At 40.2% G+C, this 18,130-nt stretch overlaps 1 protein-coding gene across 4 annotated transcripts in view; it reads left to right on the top strand.

Annotated features, from left to right (window-relative positions):
• Positions 1-18,130, top strand: part of fto (FTO alpha-ketoglutarate dependent dioxygenase) — a 114,262-nt gene that overhangs the window by 31,288 nt on the left and 64,844 nt on the right. For all 4 annotated transcript variants that reach the window (XM_080299962.1, XM_026173569.2, XM_080299963.1 and 1 more), the window contains exon 7: positions 4,831-4,950. In XM_080299962.1, coding sequence (XP_080156088.1) covers positions 4,831-4,950 — 120 coding nt within the window. The remainder of the gene's footprint in view (positions 1-4,830; positions 4,951-18,130) is intronic.

The following is an 18,130-nucleotide window of genomic DNA, read 5'->3' as shown; positions in this document are numbered from 1 at the left end:
GGTTGTTTAAAGGTTGTAGACAATATTAATTATTCAGCAGAGCCAAACAATAGCGCTGTCTGGTTTGGGAGAACTGCTGTGCTAGTTGAGTTAGCAACTGCTAGTTTCTTGCTTGTGGCACAGGATTACTAAACATTGGTTTATTCAGGAAAACAGTGCACAATTTATAAAAGAGCAGGTGTGTGTGTGAGTATTTAAGTAAGGAGGGGTACTCTCGGGGGCTCAAGCCTACCCTACCTGGCATTCTCAATGATCGATGTGGCCATTTGTTTGGAGTTGCCCACGAGAGCAGAACACCCACTTAAATGATGTATTGTTGGTGGAGTTATTTATGATCGCGGCCCAGTTTGGCTCTTGGTGGGTGCATATTGCGCAGGTCGTGTTTGACATGGGCGACTGAGGAGTGAACAAGCCTGAGACACGCAGGCAGCCTGACCTGAGCTGTGCCTTATGGGCCTTTCCTTAAAAAGTGCTAAACAGCAAGCTAGCACTGGCTGACATTCCAGGGATATTGTGCAATGTGGTGCAAGGAGGTGGAGGTTGACATTTGTCACAGGGTGTGGGCCCGGTTTGACGAAGATGAAGTAGAGCATCTGCCATCGCTGTCAGCATTTGGGGGTCAGTCGGGATAGCTAATTGAAGTAAAAATTGAATGGAGACAGAGATGGAAATAAAGAAAAATTTCCCACCTGTGTGTTTGGTCCCTCTCACTGTCTCCTTTTAATCTCACCTCCTGTTTTAGGTGGCGGAGGTAGGCTAACACAGCATCACCGCACCTTCCCCATGTGCAGGTTTGGCTTTGAAATGCTAATCCCAGACGCAAATGTCTTGTCTCATTTAAAGCCACTGTGTCACTTCCCAGGTGGGTGTGTGACAGAGTGCCCTGAGGGACCCCCTCTAATGATGCTAGTTCCCCCACAGTAAATATTGATGGGGGGTGGGGAGGTTCCCACAAGCTTTGGCAGAAAGTGAACTGTACGGAAGTAGTTGTGTGTGACCTTCTGATGTTCTGTTTTCATGGCCAAAATGTCTCCACAGGCTGCTTCAGTGTTGGCTTTGCTTTGAAATGGCTTTCTTAAAAGGGCTTACAATGAGAATGTCAAAGTAATCTTATTAATAAGTACTCAAATTATTTTTTGTAACAGATCAGTTTATTGTGGTTTGTACTTTTTATCTCTGCTGTTATTTTTACTTGCATTACCTTTACTGCTTGTTAACATTGTTTCTAATTATTCATCGTATTGGTTGATTTAATGGGTTATTTAATTTCTCTGTGCTTTGGTTTTATTAAAAAAATACTACATTGATGAAATAAATCTATCCATAAAAGGCAACATTTTTGACCATTTCTGAATTTTGCAATGCCATGATTTAGGCTTTAGATTTTGTTTTATTTTTTGAGTATATCATTTATTCGTTTAAAACCCTGCTTTCAAAATATTTGGGACGGTGTGTAAAATGTCAATTAATAGAATCGTTTGTTAATTTAAGCCCCGTACTTAACTGGAAATTTACAAAGGTTTCAAACTGAATTTCTATGATCAATTGTATTACGATTTACCAGCTTGGACAAATCGTCTCTTTCAGGCCTTCAAGTTGTACAAAAATGCTGCGACCAGACGATTAACACGAACAGATTTTAGGATTCAAAGATGACTATTTCTTTAATCTTTAGTCTGAGAGGAAAGAAGTGACAAACACTATCTTGAAGATAGAATGTTATGAGAAAAAGCCTCTATAATTTATGAGTAGTCATTTTAGAAAACCTGACCATTCCTAAGTTTTTTTTTTCTACCTGTAGGGTGAAAGTAAAACATATATAGCAATCTGTGTGTTATAACCTAGATTGTGTGCGACTACTCTGGCAAATGTGTGATGAGTGTAAATTGCGTTCCTAGTTGCTCACCGGTAACCAGGCTTATATGTGAGGAGATCAGGAAAGGTAAACAGAGGACGGCAGAGTGGGATCGATCACACTCTCATCAGTTCTCACCTCAGGGCCCAGCCCAGAAATTGATTGGACCCGCTCAGGGACTACCGTGAAGGTGTGGAAAAAAAAAAGTACCTCATTAAATCGGGGGGAAAAAAGGGGCTACTTGGCTTTAACTCCAGAGTTGCCATGGTGGGAGGCCGGTCAACTAATGTGCAGCTAATGTGTAGTTGGTGTGTCCATCACCTGGACAGATGACAGCGACTGCCTCAGGGGAGTCACTAACTCCCCTCTCACTCCCCCACGCCATCTCATAGAAAAACTAGGCCTAACAACCACTCTCTCTTTCGCACACACTTTCGATCTGTCTACCTGAATAGGTGGCATTTAGTCATAGTTCCCTACTTGGTAACTCTCAGCTGGGTAGCTAGCCTCCAAATGCCACATAGCCAGCACTCCTCAGTAGCTTTAGATGGCGTGCTTTGTGGCTTCCACTGGCCTGCGCAGCAGGGGACTGGCTGCCATGTCAGCTCAAAGTGGAGACACAGGTTGGTTTCTTCTCACTAAAGGACAGGCAGACAATCAGAGAGATAGAAGGATGGACAGACTGTGTGAAAAGGACGTCCGATATTGGCTCGTGTGGCTTTGTTGTGTGTTTGAGCTGTAGTGATCGAAGGGGAGTGGATTTGGATTGTGTTGAAGGGACCATAAAGGATGACATTTCTTTGAAGGGTGGGTTGTATGGAGTGACTGAGAGGCTGCTGAGCAGTGCCACTGGCTGTGTATTCTCCCTGACATGCCCCAGTCCTTGCATGTCATCCCCACTGTGATCAGAGCCTTTTTCCAGGACAGAATCCTCTCAAGTTGTTTGTGTAAATAATTTTTGCCCTTTGTTTTTGGGCGACTGTATGGAAGATGTCTTGCCTCATTTTGCAGAGCAGTAACCACTAAAAAATGTCACCAATCGCAGGATCTTTTAAGTTCAGTGTTCAAACTTTCCAGTGGCTCTTATTAGAAGAGTTCAGGATATTGGGAACTTAATTTGAGTTCAAAACTATTAGTTTTTTTTGTTGTTGTAAAAACAAACTCAGTTTAGGGAAACATCCTTCAGACACATATAATCCATGTTAATGCTGCTACTGCTAATAAAGTTAGTTTAATGTAAGAGTCATGTGACTCTTGGTCACATGACTCTTACGAAGCTTTGTAATTTAAAGTGTTAGTTGAATCTAAGAGTTTCAAGAGTGAAAAATTAGAACTAAAGATTGAAGATAATCAACGTTCTTTTTTCACGACAGCTGGTAAATCCTTATATAAAGTTACTATAAATGTTGGATTGTGGAAGTTATATGGATTCCAACACTGTGAAGTGTGAAGACAGGACAGGAAAGTTCTTGCTGAATCTATACTTGCTTTTGTCTGTGATACACTTGCAGGTTTAACAATGCAGTGCAAGTATAATTCATACTTCTTGATTCTAATTGCGAATATACTTTGAGACAAAACTTTATGCTATATTTTCTGACAGTCTTTTGCTCAGTTGCAGGCCTGTTCAAACTTTTGTGCTAGAGAGAAAGTTACAGTGGATGTCGCTCAAAATAAAACTCAAACTGAAGATGGGTCTCCGTGACTTTTTAGTCAGTGCAGCGTAGTTATATATATGAACGTAATTTGTCAAAGTTGGATGACAATTTTGGATCACCCAAATTATAGTTTTATTTCATGGGAGCGCTCAGCTGGAATAAATGTGTTTTAAACTGTTTCGATGACTGTTCATAGCTGTAAAAGAGCTCTGCTTGCCTAATGCTCTGTTAGAAGAACAATAAACAAACTACTTTTCAGAAAAGGAACAATGGCTCTCGTCGTGCTATTTTATATGCGTTTCCATTGTATGAAACTACGTTTTGTGTTGTACAGTTGTCTACGTCAACATGAAATGGAGCGTGCATTGTTTTCAGTGGATGATGCTTTGTAGAATGTTTTGGGGGAGGGAAGCTCAGCGTCTCACATTTACGTTGGTGGCAGTTGGGGCAATCTTTGACATTCACATTTACGTTGGCGATTGTATACGCATTAACAAAGACGCTCACGCATTTATGCAGACAGATACTTGCAAGGGCACAAATGCACTGATGCGCATACAGTTCAGGTACGAACACACAAACACGGAAAGACACACTTGGAAATAGAAAGGCTACACCTGGCTACGTGAAGCATCCGTGCGAGGATTAAATCAGCACTTCAAAAGAGCAGGAAACAAAAACACTCCCAGTGGAGGAGAGGGGAGCGGCTTGGCAGTAAAGACTGTCATCTCCAGACGGAGCAGGAGAGGAGGGGATGGAGGGAATGAGGAAAGGAAGGAGAGGGCGGAGTTTTCAGGTGTGCTCAATGGTGGGTGTGTGTGTGTGTGTGTGTGTGTGTGTGTGTGAGCAGACATACAGTAGGCTTGTTTGTGTCTAAATTGTTTTGAGGGTGTGATTGTACTTAAAGACATGACCAATGTTTGTACTATTTGTGGTAGGATGTTTTTTTTATCTACGTGTCAAAAATGAGTGAACGTGCTTTGAAACTATTTCGTGACAAACAGAATGTGCAACAATTCAAAGATGGAATTAGCAAGTATGATTTCAAGGGAATGTGTCATTTTCTTCCAGTGCAAAATCATGTCCAATTAATTTTCTTACAAGGGACTAAGAATTTATTTTTGTATTTGTAAAAGCATTCATATAATTTCACACTCTGACAGGTAAATGTATCTAAACAGAAAAGTCAGTGTTCTACTTAGAGATGTACTTAGTGAAAAGAACAGGGAAAGGAATGCATATATAATCTATGTAAATATCAGATGAAAGTTGTCTCTCTGAACAACGTTTTTGTTTTACGTGTATTTGTGTGTGAAGGTGGAGTTTGAGTGGCTGCGGCAGTACTGGTTTCAGGGCCAGCGTTATGCTCGGTTCTGCAGCTGGTGGACCAGACCGATGGAGCAGCTGGAGAAGGACTGGAAGCTCATGGAGACCATGGTGAGACTGCTCGGACACACTGCTAGTCACATGACAGCTTTGCTCTCTGGTTTCCCGACTTTTACTGCATTTGGCATCGACTCATTGTCACACAGATTACTTACTAAGACTTTGATGGTTAAATAAAATCTATCTAAATTTAAGTTTGTAGGCTGTTTACCATAAAATCTTTTTGTGCGAGTTTAGCTTTCTAGGTTTTACACATGATATTTCTTTTCTGGGACATAGATGAAAACAGTTAGTAGGTTTAGTTTAAGTATTTTCCTTATATTAAAAATATGTTATAATGTATATTAAAACACTACTACTATTGCTTTATAGGTAATACCCTCAAAATATAGGAATACATAAAAATGAGAGCATTTATCCAAAATATGAAGAGTTTCTTTGCTAGTGTAGTAAGGCTGTCACACAAAATAAGTCTTTCAACTAAATGCTCAACACGCCTCTACTTGTGCTTCTTACACAAACTACACAAGTGATCTGCTGTCCAATAATGCCCCTCACCAGAGAGGGTGTGTTTAAAATTACATGGTATATTGTCTATCTTCTTACCACGCCACACTATTAAGGATGTGTCAAGTGTTTAATCGTAGCCTCACAGAATTTTTATGGGAGCGGAACGTGGGTGCGTAGCTATTAGTTAGACACCACTGTAAAGGAATCACTTAGTAATGTCAGACTCATAATTAAGTCACCTTAGTCACAGCTCTGTTCTGTAAATTCTCTGTGTGCCGCAGACATACTCACACTGTAGACACACAGCGCGGAAAGCCACACAGTCATATGCTTGGTCTCGCTTTTGGTATACCCCCACAAGTTCTATGCAGTCCCACTCTCGTAGCTGGATTTCAAAGAGTGCGTGCACATGTATGTATATGTGTGTGTGTGTGTGTGTGTGTGTGTGTGTGTTTAACACCCAGACACCAGAAGCAGCAGGGGGCACTCTTGTATCACTGTAGCAGCATCGCAGGGAATGAGAGAGCTGTGCTCCTCTTTTCCTCTGTGCTCTCCCTCACTCTCTGTCTCTTTATGTCTCTCACCCACTCCTGCTGTCTCTGGGAGCTCTCTGTCTCTGTCAGTGTCGAGCGCTGAGCAGTAATCACATCTAATGCTCAGGCGGGGATAAAGACTGGAGCTGGAGGAGAACAGTGCCGCTGCTGCTCAGCTCTAGTCATAGTCTCTCTTTCCTCCTCTCTCTCACACAGTTGAACAGCCTGGCAGAGAGTGGGTGGGGGTGTTAGTAGACAGGGGCTAAACTCATCTAGAGCTTTACCTCCGTGCCCAGATGAAGTGTGTGATTTGGACCTGTGTTTAGAAAAGGGCATCAGTGAAATGTGAGGTCTTTCTCCCTCTCTGTTCCTCTGTCTCCATGTCTCTCTAATGGGCAAGTGAACCATGTCCACTATGCATTTTAGAAAAAAAATATGTGTGACCAAATATGGATTTCCGCCATGTCGTTGGAACTTAATGTCAGATCTTATGCAATTCGGGGGGGGAAAAAAAGTAAACCAGTTGTTTTTAGAAAAATATAAAAAGCTAAATCAACAAAATGCAATAATTAAAATAAGGTAATAATACATGTGTAACAATAAATGCATGGGTATTTTAAATATCACAAATTACATCAACACGAGTTTATTAGAACATTAATTTTACAGATTAAATACTTTGGCACCAAATTGAATTAATCACAGTGTCACATCACACAAAAGCAAGTATGTCTTCTGCAGGAATGCATATTGAACCCGTGCAAAAAATGATACACTAGTGAATGCATAAAGGTAATGATTCACTATCGTGATGAAGGACAACATTATTGCTCTTGCCAGCAATATTTACATACATGCATCGACCTCTGATATGCTGATGAAAAGCACTTTATAGATGTGACTTATAGATTTTCCTTTCGGTGGTTTTGAAAGCTGTGGCTTTTCTGCCGTTAGATTAAAACACATTTCTCTAAATTACTTTGAGTTATTTAAATTATGTGGGTTCCCCTCACATTTCTTTATTGCATATATTTTACACTTTGAAGCTGGCAATTGACAGTATAGTATAATTTAGTGAAATACAAGTGACCTACTGTGTGCAGATGCTGTTTACCATGTATTTACTTAGATTTTTCTCTTGCCTGCAGAGTATATATTAATACAGGATTATTTTTGTCAAATTTGATATTACCATGGGTGTTTTAGAATAGCAAATATATGTCTCTTTAAATAGGGTTTATAAAATGACACTGTATTGTTTTATACACTGTGCTGAGCAATAAAGCAGCGCATTGTTTTATCCTGCTAAAACAGCAATACAAACAGCCAGCCTTCCCCTCTTTATTGTCATATTTAGCACACACTGTCGTGGGATGCGCTGGGCTATGTATGTGTTTGTTAGTCTGTATGAAGAATATTGCAATATGGGGTGACTAGCTCCTGTTTATGGATACTGTCTCTCCCTGGGGCTCCCTCTCTGCTCCTCAGCCTGTTGTCATGCAAATGCTCATCCTTCCATTTGAATGACATTCTGATAAAATACATAAATAAATAAATAAAGACCCGAAACAAAACAAGTCCACTCTTTTTGGTGCCTCATGAATTCACGTGGTTCCTTGATAGAAACAAAGAATCCGCCTCTTCTAGCATGCCTATGTGAATGAACGGCAAAACTATATTATGTGTGTATGTTGGAAGGTGTGGCTGTACGTAGGGTAAAAGGTTGTTTCGGCAGCATGGAAGAAGGGCATTAACTCAAAGGTTTTACATTCCCCTGTGATCCAGGGTGCCGAAGTCCGTTTAGACCTGGCTCGCAGCCTTCTGTTCCCCCAGGACTCTGCTATCATGGCTATCATACAATAGTGACATTTCCTTAAACTAGCAACAATGAATAGCTTCCATCTGAGTGACAATAGACAGAGAGTCTTGGCTTTATGCAGAATATTTTAAATACCGGTGTGGTATTTTTTTATCTTTTCTCTTTTCACTGTGGGGGAGAAGCGACAGCGAGCCCACGAGCATATCTTTTTTCCCTGTCCTGTGTGCGTGTGTGTGTGTGTGTTTGCGTGTATGTGTGAGCCATTGATGTTAATGTATGCACTCGGCATGACTTTAATTGATTTAGCAGCTCTGCTTGCACAGTACAGCTTTTTCCCTAATTTGTCACTTTCCTGACTTCTGTGGCTGCTCATCTCACAACTTCAAAAGCCACCGGATGCAAAGAGATTTCAATGCACTCAGTCTTCTCTCTCTCTCTCTCTCTCTCTCTCTCTCTCTCTCTCTCTCTCTCTCTCTCTCTCTCTCTCTCTCTCTCTCTCCCTTTCTTTCTTTCTCTTGTTCTCTCTCGCTCCCGCTACCTTGCTGTATTTCTCTCTTTCTCACACTTTCTCCCTCATTTGACAGAAGAACGAGCCTTGTAGATGGAAATCTTTTCAACACATATCAAGGAAATTAATCTGCTTTCATAATAAAAGCGGGATCCATTCAGTTGAATACATTTGTATACTTCAAGATGTACAAAACAGGAAGTGGTATCGGGGCCATGTCTTCCTCTACACCGTTCACCCAGCCTGTCAGTCCCTGTTTTTCAATGGTTTGGTCAAACACATACAGTACGTGCATATATATATATATATGTATATATATATATATATATATATATATACACACACACACACACACACTCTCTTTTTTTCCCTCCCTGTGTCACAAAATTTGCTTTCTTTGATTTATAATGGAGGCTGGCTTTTGCATGCATGTGTATGCTTATGAGCCGAGATGCGCTTGGCGACCATTTCTTTTTCTCCCCTCACTGTAATAGCAGTCTTTGGAAACAATCTGGGCAGCCGAGGAGGGCTGCACTGCAATCATACAGAACCTGGCCTGGTCGCCATCAGTAGCTGATTAGGTTATTGAGCAAACGTGCTGAGGAGGGGTTGGAGAATGAGGGATGCGGGAGAGGGGGAGGTAGAAAAAAAAACTGCTGGTAGTGTGTGTGCGTGTGGGGGGAGCAAGAGTGGAGGGGTCAATGTAAATGTTATTGCTGTGTGAGCTCATTTGATCAAAGTCCTGGAAAGGTTAAGCGAATCCAATCTGGTTTTGTATGGCAGAGTGGAGACACAGGCGCTAGGGAAGAAACCCCCAGGACGGAGAATGGATTATCATATTGGCGCTGAAGTAGCAGGGGCCTCCGACGGACAGTTTACTCTGCCCGTAATGCGTTTAGACAGCAATTGGCCTTAATAACCTTTATTGACTTCAGCGGGTCAGTGCCAAGAATCTAATTATCAAAGTGTATCAATTTCATTGGAGTTTAGAGTTGCACCGCTCAAAATAATTATTTTAAGGTCGGCCCGGGGCAATTAATCCCCTCTCCACTTATTTGATGGCTTTGTAAAACATTATAAATGTTATGGTTTCTGTTGTGCGTTACGCCGTAAATAATTTTAGGGAGCAATTTTTTTGTAATGCATTATTTGGAGAGCTTGCCGTGCTGGTCCAGGTGAGAGAAAAAGGCAGTATATTTTAAAAAGCTAGGGGCTAAAGCTGAATCACGTTGCAGATGTTTACCAGCAGTAATTTTTCTCTTTTGCTTGCCGCTTAACTTGCACAGTTAGGCAGAGTTTTATATCCACTTTATATGCACACATGGAACCCAGATTAATTATAAGTGTGAACTAAGCAGTAAACTGCTTAAAGACCATTTTTATTGCTCATTATGAAGCCATTTATTATCTCTTACATTAAATCACACTGGGTTTATGCATCATATTGTTTTGCATTTAAAGCTCCACACTACGTAAATAGGCTTATACTTTTATTATATTCAATTCTGTGCGGTTCTTACGCACAGATAGTGCGTGTGCGAAATGTGTGTCTGCGTGTATGGCTTCAGATTTATTTGTATGTTTCTGTCCGCGTGTCTGTGTGTGTGGGGGGTGCAGTGTGGCCGCAGTGTGTGCGAAGGAAGTAAATGTGCAGCTGCACAGTAGTTTATCCTTCATTGACAGTCAATATGTGCTGTTACCTGGATAGTAGCAGCTGTTTCTCCTTATCGCACAACATAGAGTAGAGGCCTAATCCACACGTTCATAATTGCTTGGCGTTGTTTACCTGCAGCTGTATATAAGCTTGCTTGCTTTGCCCTATTTAAAATGGAGCTGTATAAAAAAGAAATTACTCAGAGATTATTGTTATTATTCATTTAAAGAGGAAATATATGGCTGATAATACATTTTACATCATGCAGCAGCTTGTGTTTGGAAATATAAAATGAAAAGAAGCAGGAAGACACACATGGAGAGAGTGAGGAAAAAGAGTGGGGAGAAATGTAGCGGTGGAAAGGTATTTTGCAATTCTCTTTGAAGTCCCTATTCAACAGGGTAAGCTGAATTTTCGGCAGTGCCTGATAGTGTTTCTGCGTAAATGCTTAAACCCCTTTAGAGAATTTTCATGGGCAGATACGCGGTGGCTTGAAGGGAGCGTTTATGTTACCTGGAGCCAATGCAGCCCGCAGCTTTGTACCTAAAGATGTACAGTAGTATTGAATGGAATCCCACAGAGGTTTGTCTATGACAGAATCTCGCTGCAGCATCGCTGTAAGCCGAAGCGGGGAAAAAAAGAGCTTTGAACAGGTTTAACCTTGTCAGTCTTTTGCTAGGCTCATACACTCGCATTTATATACTTGAACACAGACACTGAAGGACAAAAAACACTAGGACAGGCATTGATATACACACATACTTAAAAATACGCCGGTGTCCATTTAGAAAAGTTTTTAAAAAGCTTTGTGGTGATATCCGAAATGGCGACTATTGCTACAGTTTTTCATTTTTTATTCCTGAATATATTTCAAAGTTGCTATTATGTAATGCAATATTCAGATATTTTTTTAATGTTATGTAGAAGAATAAAAGTGGCAAACACACAGGTGTGGTAAAATGTCTGCATGGAGCTGCAATCTTGTTGTCAAAGTTCATAGTGTTTCACAACATATTAGTGTGTGACAGCGAACCAAATCTGAATGCAGCTCACTGTTTGATGAATTCCAGTTTAAAGTGATTATGAGTCCTCATTTATATGCGTAATTATTTCCCCAAAATAGGATATAGATAGCTCATTGTAGTCTTCTTGAGGTGGGAAGAGGTGTTGCCTTTTCCTTCATAAAGCTGACCTGAGTAAACTTGCTTCAGGAATGTGGATGACTAAAATTGGAATTTATTACAAGGACTTGTACGTGACAATGTGGAAGCTGCACATGAAACAATGGCTTTTTTTTTTGGTCATTGTACCGTTGACTGTCAGCAACAGTATTGTGCACGCCCCATCTTTACAATGCGGGGATGGAGAGTTTTATTGACAGCAGTTTGGATAATTTATTTTTGTTTGTCTGTGAATTGTGGTGTTGACAGTGTTTTTACTGTATCAGTGGGCTCTGAAGGCGGCTTGTCTCGTCTTCTTAGAAAACAAATGAGCACTTTACAGAGACTGATCTGCCTTATCCGCTTAGCAGCTCCCTCAATCCCCACATTTATTTATTTACTTATTTATTTACTTTCTTATTCATTTACTTACCTCTGTATGGATTTGGTTTGATTTCTCTCCTTCTACTCATAGCCACCCCCTCCTCTTCCTCTCTTCATCCTTGGCCCTGATCAGCAAGATAAGCCTTCAGAGGAGGGGAGATAACATCCATTAAAGTGGTAAAGAGGAATTATGGGGCAGCCCAGATTAATCACTGCTCAGCTTAATCGCATTCTGTGCGGACGCTGGGGTTGGCTGCAGGGCCCAGCTTCATGTGTCATACCAACAGAGCGAGAGAGAGGGCGAGGGAGAGATGCAGCGAGGGACTGAGTATTTGTTGAAAAGTGCCTTGATGGGAAAGAAAGTTTAAAAAGATGAAAGAGATTTCAGGGCATCTCACTGAAACCCCCAATCTGTTATAGACATCACTACTAACTAGCACCTGACATAAAATTATTGCACTTTGATCCAGGTGTAATTGTTTACTCTTGCAGGCAATCATGTCAAAATGGTTTAGTAAAAGATATTGGCACAAACAGAAGAAAACACTCTGATTTGTAAAAAGCAAAGAAAAAAAATTGTTCAATTTATGTCGTTTTAGGAAAATATTAATCTTTTTGAATATTGAATATATGAAGACAGCTTGTACAATCTTCGCCGCACTCAGAAATAGCAGTATGCATATTGCAATGTGGCGCCGAGCTCTGTAAGCCGCAGAGAACAAAAATAGAGTTCTCATACTCTGAACTTTGTGCACACACTTTTAATAAAATCATTTAAATCTGAATCTAGATCCTCATCAGGTCATGTGGTTGATATCCTTATTATTGTTTATCTACACGTCAGCTCAAATTCATTTCACATTTATTTGTACAGTCTCTAATCAGAGTCTCGGGGGGCTTTATATCGCCCACACATTGTGAAACAATAAATGAAACCAATTAATGAAAATGAAAACGGCCCACCCCAACTATGGATCCTCAATGTGAACAATGGAAAAAAAATCCCCTAAGACCCTAACTAAGAACAAAAATGGAAACTAAAGTCTTTAGGTTATGACATAGCAGTCTGTTATTTGTTATTATGACACAAAAGCGGGGTCAAAAACTACGGAATTAAGCTGATATACACTGTTCATGCAATAAATTTAAAAAGTTTCAGATAACAGTTTTTTTTTCATCTCCAAAGCAAGCTTAAATGTAAAGGATCAGAGGTGGTGGAAATTTAATCCATGATCACTTCCTTTGTTTAAGTGCGCAACTACTACAGGAAAATAACAAGTATTTAATACCTTGGTACCTCGCTAATTCTTCAAAATCACTGGAGCAGCCATCATGTTTGGAGCAGCAATCTGGGTTTTAAAATACACAGTCCTGTTTAAAAACAATATGTGTGGAGAGGGTGGAGAGAATGATATGATTCTGGTGGGAAGATGCTGTAAAATTGCCTGATTCGCTTGAAGAAACGCAAAGAAAAGGAGAAAAGATGGGAAAAGATTGTGGATGATAATTGTATAATTTTTTTTTGGGGGGGGGGAGTGAAGATGGAGGTGGTTTAGGGAAGTGGAACAAGGGGGAAAAATAAGACAGGGTGGTTGTGACTTTTCCTGATATCTGAGGAAGAAAGTTATAAAGGTAAACAGTGAAGTTGGTATCAGGATCTGTGAGTTAAAGTAAATCAGAGAAATGAAAAGCTGATGCTGGAAACTGGAAAAGGCCACGTAAGTCCTGGGAGCATTTTGGGAAGTGCTTTACTGTGCACCTTTCAAAACTGCCATGTTCAGTATGAAGAGGATATCCTAGTAGAGAAAACCTGAGATCTGTGTTTTTGTATTAAACAGCCTAAAAGTGTACTGGTGGTAACAGGTAGCTTTTTTTTAAAATGTGATTTAACTATAGATCCTGTTTTACATTCATTGGCCGTCCTCTTAGGTAACACTAATCTTCCACCCTGCTACCTGCTACCCTTGCAGTGCAGATAGAGTGATCTGATGGGTGGTGTTAAATGGGTGAGATGTAGGACAGTGTAATTAAAGCTAGTCCTTTAGTGGGCCCTGCCTCGCTCTGCTGGGAGTGCCCGATATAGCACTCATTAATTCCTATTTGTGTGTAATGAGAGGGTCATGTTGGATGTAATAAATGGCTCTTTTATTTGGGTGAGAGCGGCAGGGTGGCATCTCCTCCCGGCTAACTGTCTCATAAACACCCTTTAGCCACTCTAATCAGCCTCCCTGGGTGAGGAGTAATCACACATACACGCATAACACAATGGGAGGGAAGATATACTAAATATGCAAAAAAAGAAAATTAAGCATGTTTAGAATGTATTTTTTTAAAATGCATATTAGAAGTAATTTTTGCATATTCATTTTCCAAAACGAAAAATAATAGCGCAATTTAAACATTGTAGAAGTTTGGCAGTTTTAAAATGACTTCTTTAGCTATAAATGACCATAGCGATAATCAGAAAAAACACATATTAGATCCAGTCTGTATTTTATTTTTTTTTCCCTTTTCACTGCTGCCAGTTGATGGCAATGCATTTGAAAGAACAGATTGTTTTAAAAAAGTCCTCTGGGGCTGATCAAAAGGTTCAACACACAACATGTGCAATAATGGTTGGCCGCTGATCAGCGAGGGCCACTTTGTTGAAAGATTAAACCAAAAATACAACCAAAAAGCAAACACAAATGTCATAAAAAAGAAGTTTGAACTTGACTGCCTTTTGATATCTGAATACAATTTGCGATTCATGGCAATAATTAGGAACACGATAGGTGCATTTTTAATTCCCTTTACTTAATTAGATGATATCAGTGTAGTCCACAGTTTTTAAGAGCATAGGTGCTTTATTGAACATAAATTGTTGAATGTAAAAGCTCCAACGGTGTCTTTGACTTCCCTGCCAGCTTGAAGTAGACAGAATCTTATAGAGTATGCATGTCCATAATCTACTTATATGTCGCTGCGCTATGTGTTTGGCATTTACGATTACTGTATCGCCATGTGGTATGTATAGAATTGTGTAAGGCATGTGCAGTACCACTCTTGTGTATATGAATGAAGCAGAATACAGACAGACAGGTTATTTACAGACAGTGATGCAAAAGTGAATTTATTGATTACCCATTACGTTGAAAAACAAAAAACAAAACTGGCATGTGTAAAACTAACTTTCCTTCATGGCTGATACTATACAGACCTAACACTTAAATTGTATTTTATGGCCTATAATTTTGCAGATCTTAATCTGTTCTACTTAAGATACAGTCATTGTTTCACTGTACATCTATCAGTAATTCAAATTTGATGTCAGACTGGACATATAAGAAGCCCTGTCAGGCAGATTCAGAAACTGAAGAATCACTAGTGTTCAGACTTCTCTTACTCAATCAAAACTTTGTTAGCAGAACATTTCAGCCCCTGCAGGCATATCCCCCCTCTCAAACAAAATTCTTCTATGTGAGCATGTTTAGATGGATGGAAATCCTTTTTATTGGTTTAGCATTTTTGAAGACTTGAAGTATGGTGCTGTGTGTAACGCTGTTACTTCAGGGCTTAGAAAGGCTGGCTTTGGCCCCAGTCAGCAAAAAGCTTTTTACTGGCAGGAGAGTGAGGTGCCGATCACAATCTGCTATCTAGCTAGAATCTAGACTCAGCTTTCATATACTGAAAGAGAGAAAGGGGGTTTCAACAGAACAGAAGGTGCTTGAGTGTCACGCTCATCGCAAATATCTCTGTCCAGCTCTGTCTTCATTGTCCTGAATTAGTCAAAGCGCCTCTCAAAGCTTTCTTGTGATGGATGGATTATGCGTTCTAGCCAGGCCGGTGTGCTGTTTTCACAAGTGCGTGTGTAGCCCCTGCCACAGTGTGCTGGAGAGCTCATTCAGACTAAGAACTATGTGGTTTAGCCATTAAGGCCAACTGGACGGACACTCCTTACCATGGGTCAAAGACAAAAGCCTTGCAAAAAAACCCCCAAAAAAACAGGCCGGTGAATTTTTATGTGATATTTGTGGGCCCATTGGGCTACAACTTGACAACAGATTTGCTTTTCTTCTTGCCACCAAAAGAGATCACCACAAAAGCCCGAGAGTTCTGCTTCATTTGACCCTGTGCAAAGCATATGTCCTTCCATCCTGCTTGTATTCTGTCCATAAGATGGACTGCCGTGGGCCCATAGAAAGCATCCCTGCCCACTTGACTGTGTCACAATGCCTTCAAACAAAACCACTTGTCAGGGGTCTTCCCTTTTTGGGACTGTCTCTATTCCCACTCACCCTTTGTCACTTCAGACATGCTACTCTGATGTTTCAGACACATTTTTCTAATGTTTTACACTCCATATAATCTGCTGTGTGTAGCAAACCCCATTTTACTGGCTGCTATAATTGATGGTAGCTGCGACCTTGCAAAGGTCAATCTGGCAGAAAGGCCTAGGTTTCTGTCACCACGGAGATTGCGAGAACACACACACAAAGCGGGAAATATCTTGTTTTATCAAAAAAATAAATCTTGTTAAGGTTTCAATTGAATGTTTTAGAGATCTTGGCATAGAAAATAAATTGCAGTAGTCATAATGTGTACTGTATAGAAAACAAAAGGTGCAATATATCAGTCTTTTTATTGTTATAGGTCTGCAAAAGGATTTAAAATAATTTATTGGGAGTAAATTTAAAGCCTTGAAATCCGCCAGTGTGAATGTTTCAATTGTATAAACTGTTAACCGTTGCTCAGATGATTTAAAAAGACATAAATATACAAAATAAAGATTTCCTTAAATTTTTCTTGAGTGAACATTTTCATAAAGCATTTCTCATTTTATTCACTAGCAACCCCGATCAACAGTGTTGACACCCTTCATTCTTCTCTCTCACTCTCACACAAGCGCGCACGAACACACACACACACACACACACACACACACACACACACACACACACACACACACACACACACACACACCCTATCAACCAATCTTATGTAATGGAAACTGAGTAAATTTCATTTCAGGTATGCCTCAATTTTGAGCCATCTGTAATCGTGTGATGGTAGGCACAAAGCAAGGAAAAAAAAACATACACACACATACTAACGCACACACACAGTTTTTATGACTTTGAATGTGATGTCACAGGAAAGTGAATGTGGTCTGGGCTTATTTCTTCCTTGGCTAATATAATTTTTCCACCGGTGCAGAGTCCCCTCCAGTGCAAAGTAACTCGCTGGTGGCATGCAGCAAACATACACAGATCCCTTGTCCAGACTGGAGCGAGCCCTACCAGGATCACAGCTTCCCAGTTGTTTACATCTGAGACCAGAAACTATCCATTCCTGTGAGCAAGGTGCTCAATGCCTTTTTCCACCAGCGGTCAAAGTGATATTGGTTTCTTGTATTAGAGTAAGGAGGGAGATGAAAGCAGCTAAGGGTCTGTCATACTCTCATTGCTAGGGCCTATGAAATCAGGTGTCAGAGCAGCTGAACTTAAACTGTCACAAAAGTCCATGGAGTGTCTGGAGATGTGGAGAAAAGGGTTAAATCTTAAAACCTGATATATTTGCTAATGTGTTAACCATGCAACGGGAGTGCTATGCTGGATTTGGTGTGGGAAGGGGACAGTAAAAATTAAACAGCTGAGAGAAAAGGAAGTGTGTGGTTTTGTGTGTGCGTGTGTGTGCTTGTGTGAGCCGTTGATGTTAATGCATTTTTTAAAATAACTTGCGTCAAAGTGATGTGAGTGCTTGCAAGAGAAACTGACAATAAAAAAAGAAACACCTTTTTATGAACAAGGGAAGGGGACAATATCTGAAAGAAGACAAATGAGAGAGAACAGAAGAGAACACGTAACATACAGCCGCGAGAAGGAGAAATGTTGGCATATAGCAACATTTATATTATGAATTTTGACTTTAAACTTTCTTGTTGTTGTGTGTGTCTGAAAAGGTAGATCTTTGTCATTTATACAATATTAGTATGTTTCTCAAGTATATTCCCTCGGCACTATTATCACTTGTAAGTCAGTCGTTTTCAGAATTCAAACTAGCAGACCTCTGACTCATTGTCCTGTTGAACAGAAACATTTAGCTTTGCAAGAGTTCCACCACTTTCTGTTAATTATCAACAAAAATATAAATTTTTTTCACCCAGCCATACTCTTCCTTTTATCAAATTTAGTGTTATTAATACCTATGGCCAATTTAGAATTGACAATAACCTAGCCTAATCTTGTACCCGGAGAGAACCCGGAATACCAACAGTAGGAACATGCAAACTCCACCAGCCAGGTGTTGGATTCAAACCCAGGCCTTTATTTTTTCATTATTTTCCTAATTTTCACATGGAGTATTCAAATATGAGTCACTCAATAAAAAACCCTTTGAAATGATAGAAATACTATGTAATAGAGACCGGATCTTGTTTAAAGTCCACAGTGATGGCTTAACAGTCACAACCAGTAGGATTACTAGTTATCTCCATTCTTGCCTCCATATGGGCACAGTGAGATGTTGGCAAACAGAAACACTGGGGAGTCTGCTGGCTTTTTGCTGGGCTATTACACATGCTAGTGGCAAGGAGACCTATGGGGAGGTTGCCAGTATGACAGAGGTGCAGTTAGGCTGGGAGGCACTATTGTGGCAAATTAACACCAGCCACCAGCCAAATTT

The sequence above is a fragment of the Astatotilapia calliptera genome, chromosome 1, assembly GCF_964374335.1.
Source record: "Astatotilapia calliptera chromosome 1, fAstCal68.1, whole genome shotgun sequence".
Classification (NCBI taxonomy): Eukaryota; Metazoa; Chordata; class Actinopteri; order Cichliformes; family Cichlidae; genus Astatotilapia; species Astatotilapia calliptera.
This window is presented reverse-complemented; position numbering and strand designations above follow the sequence as displayed.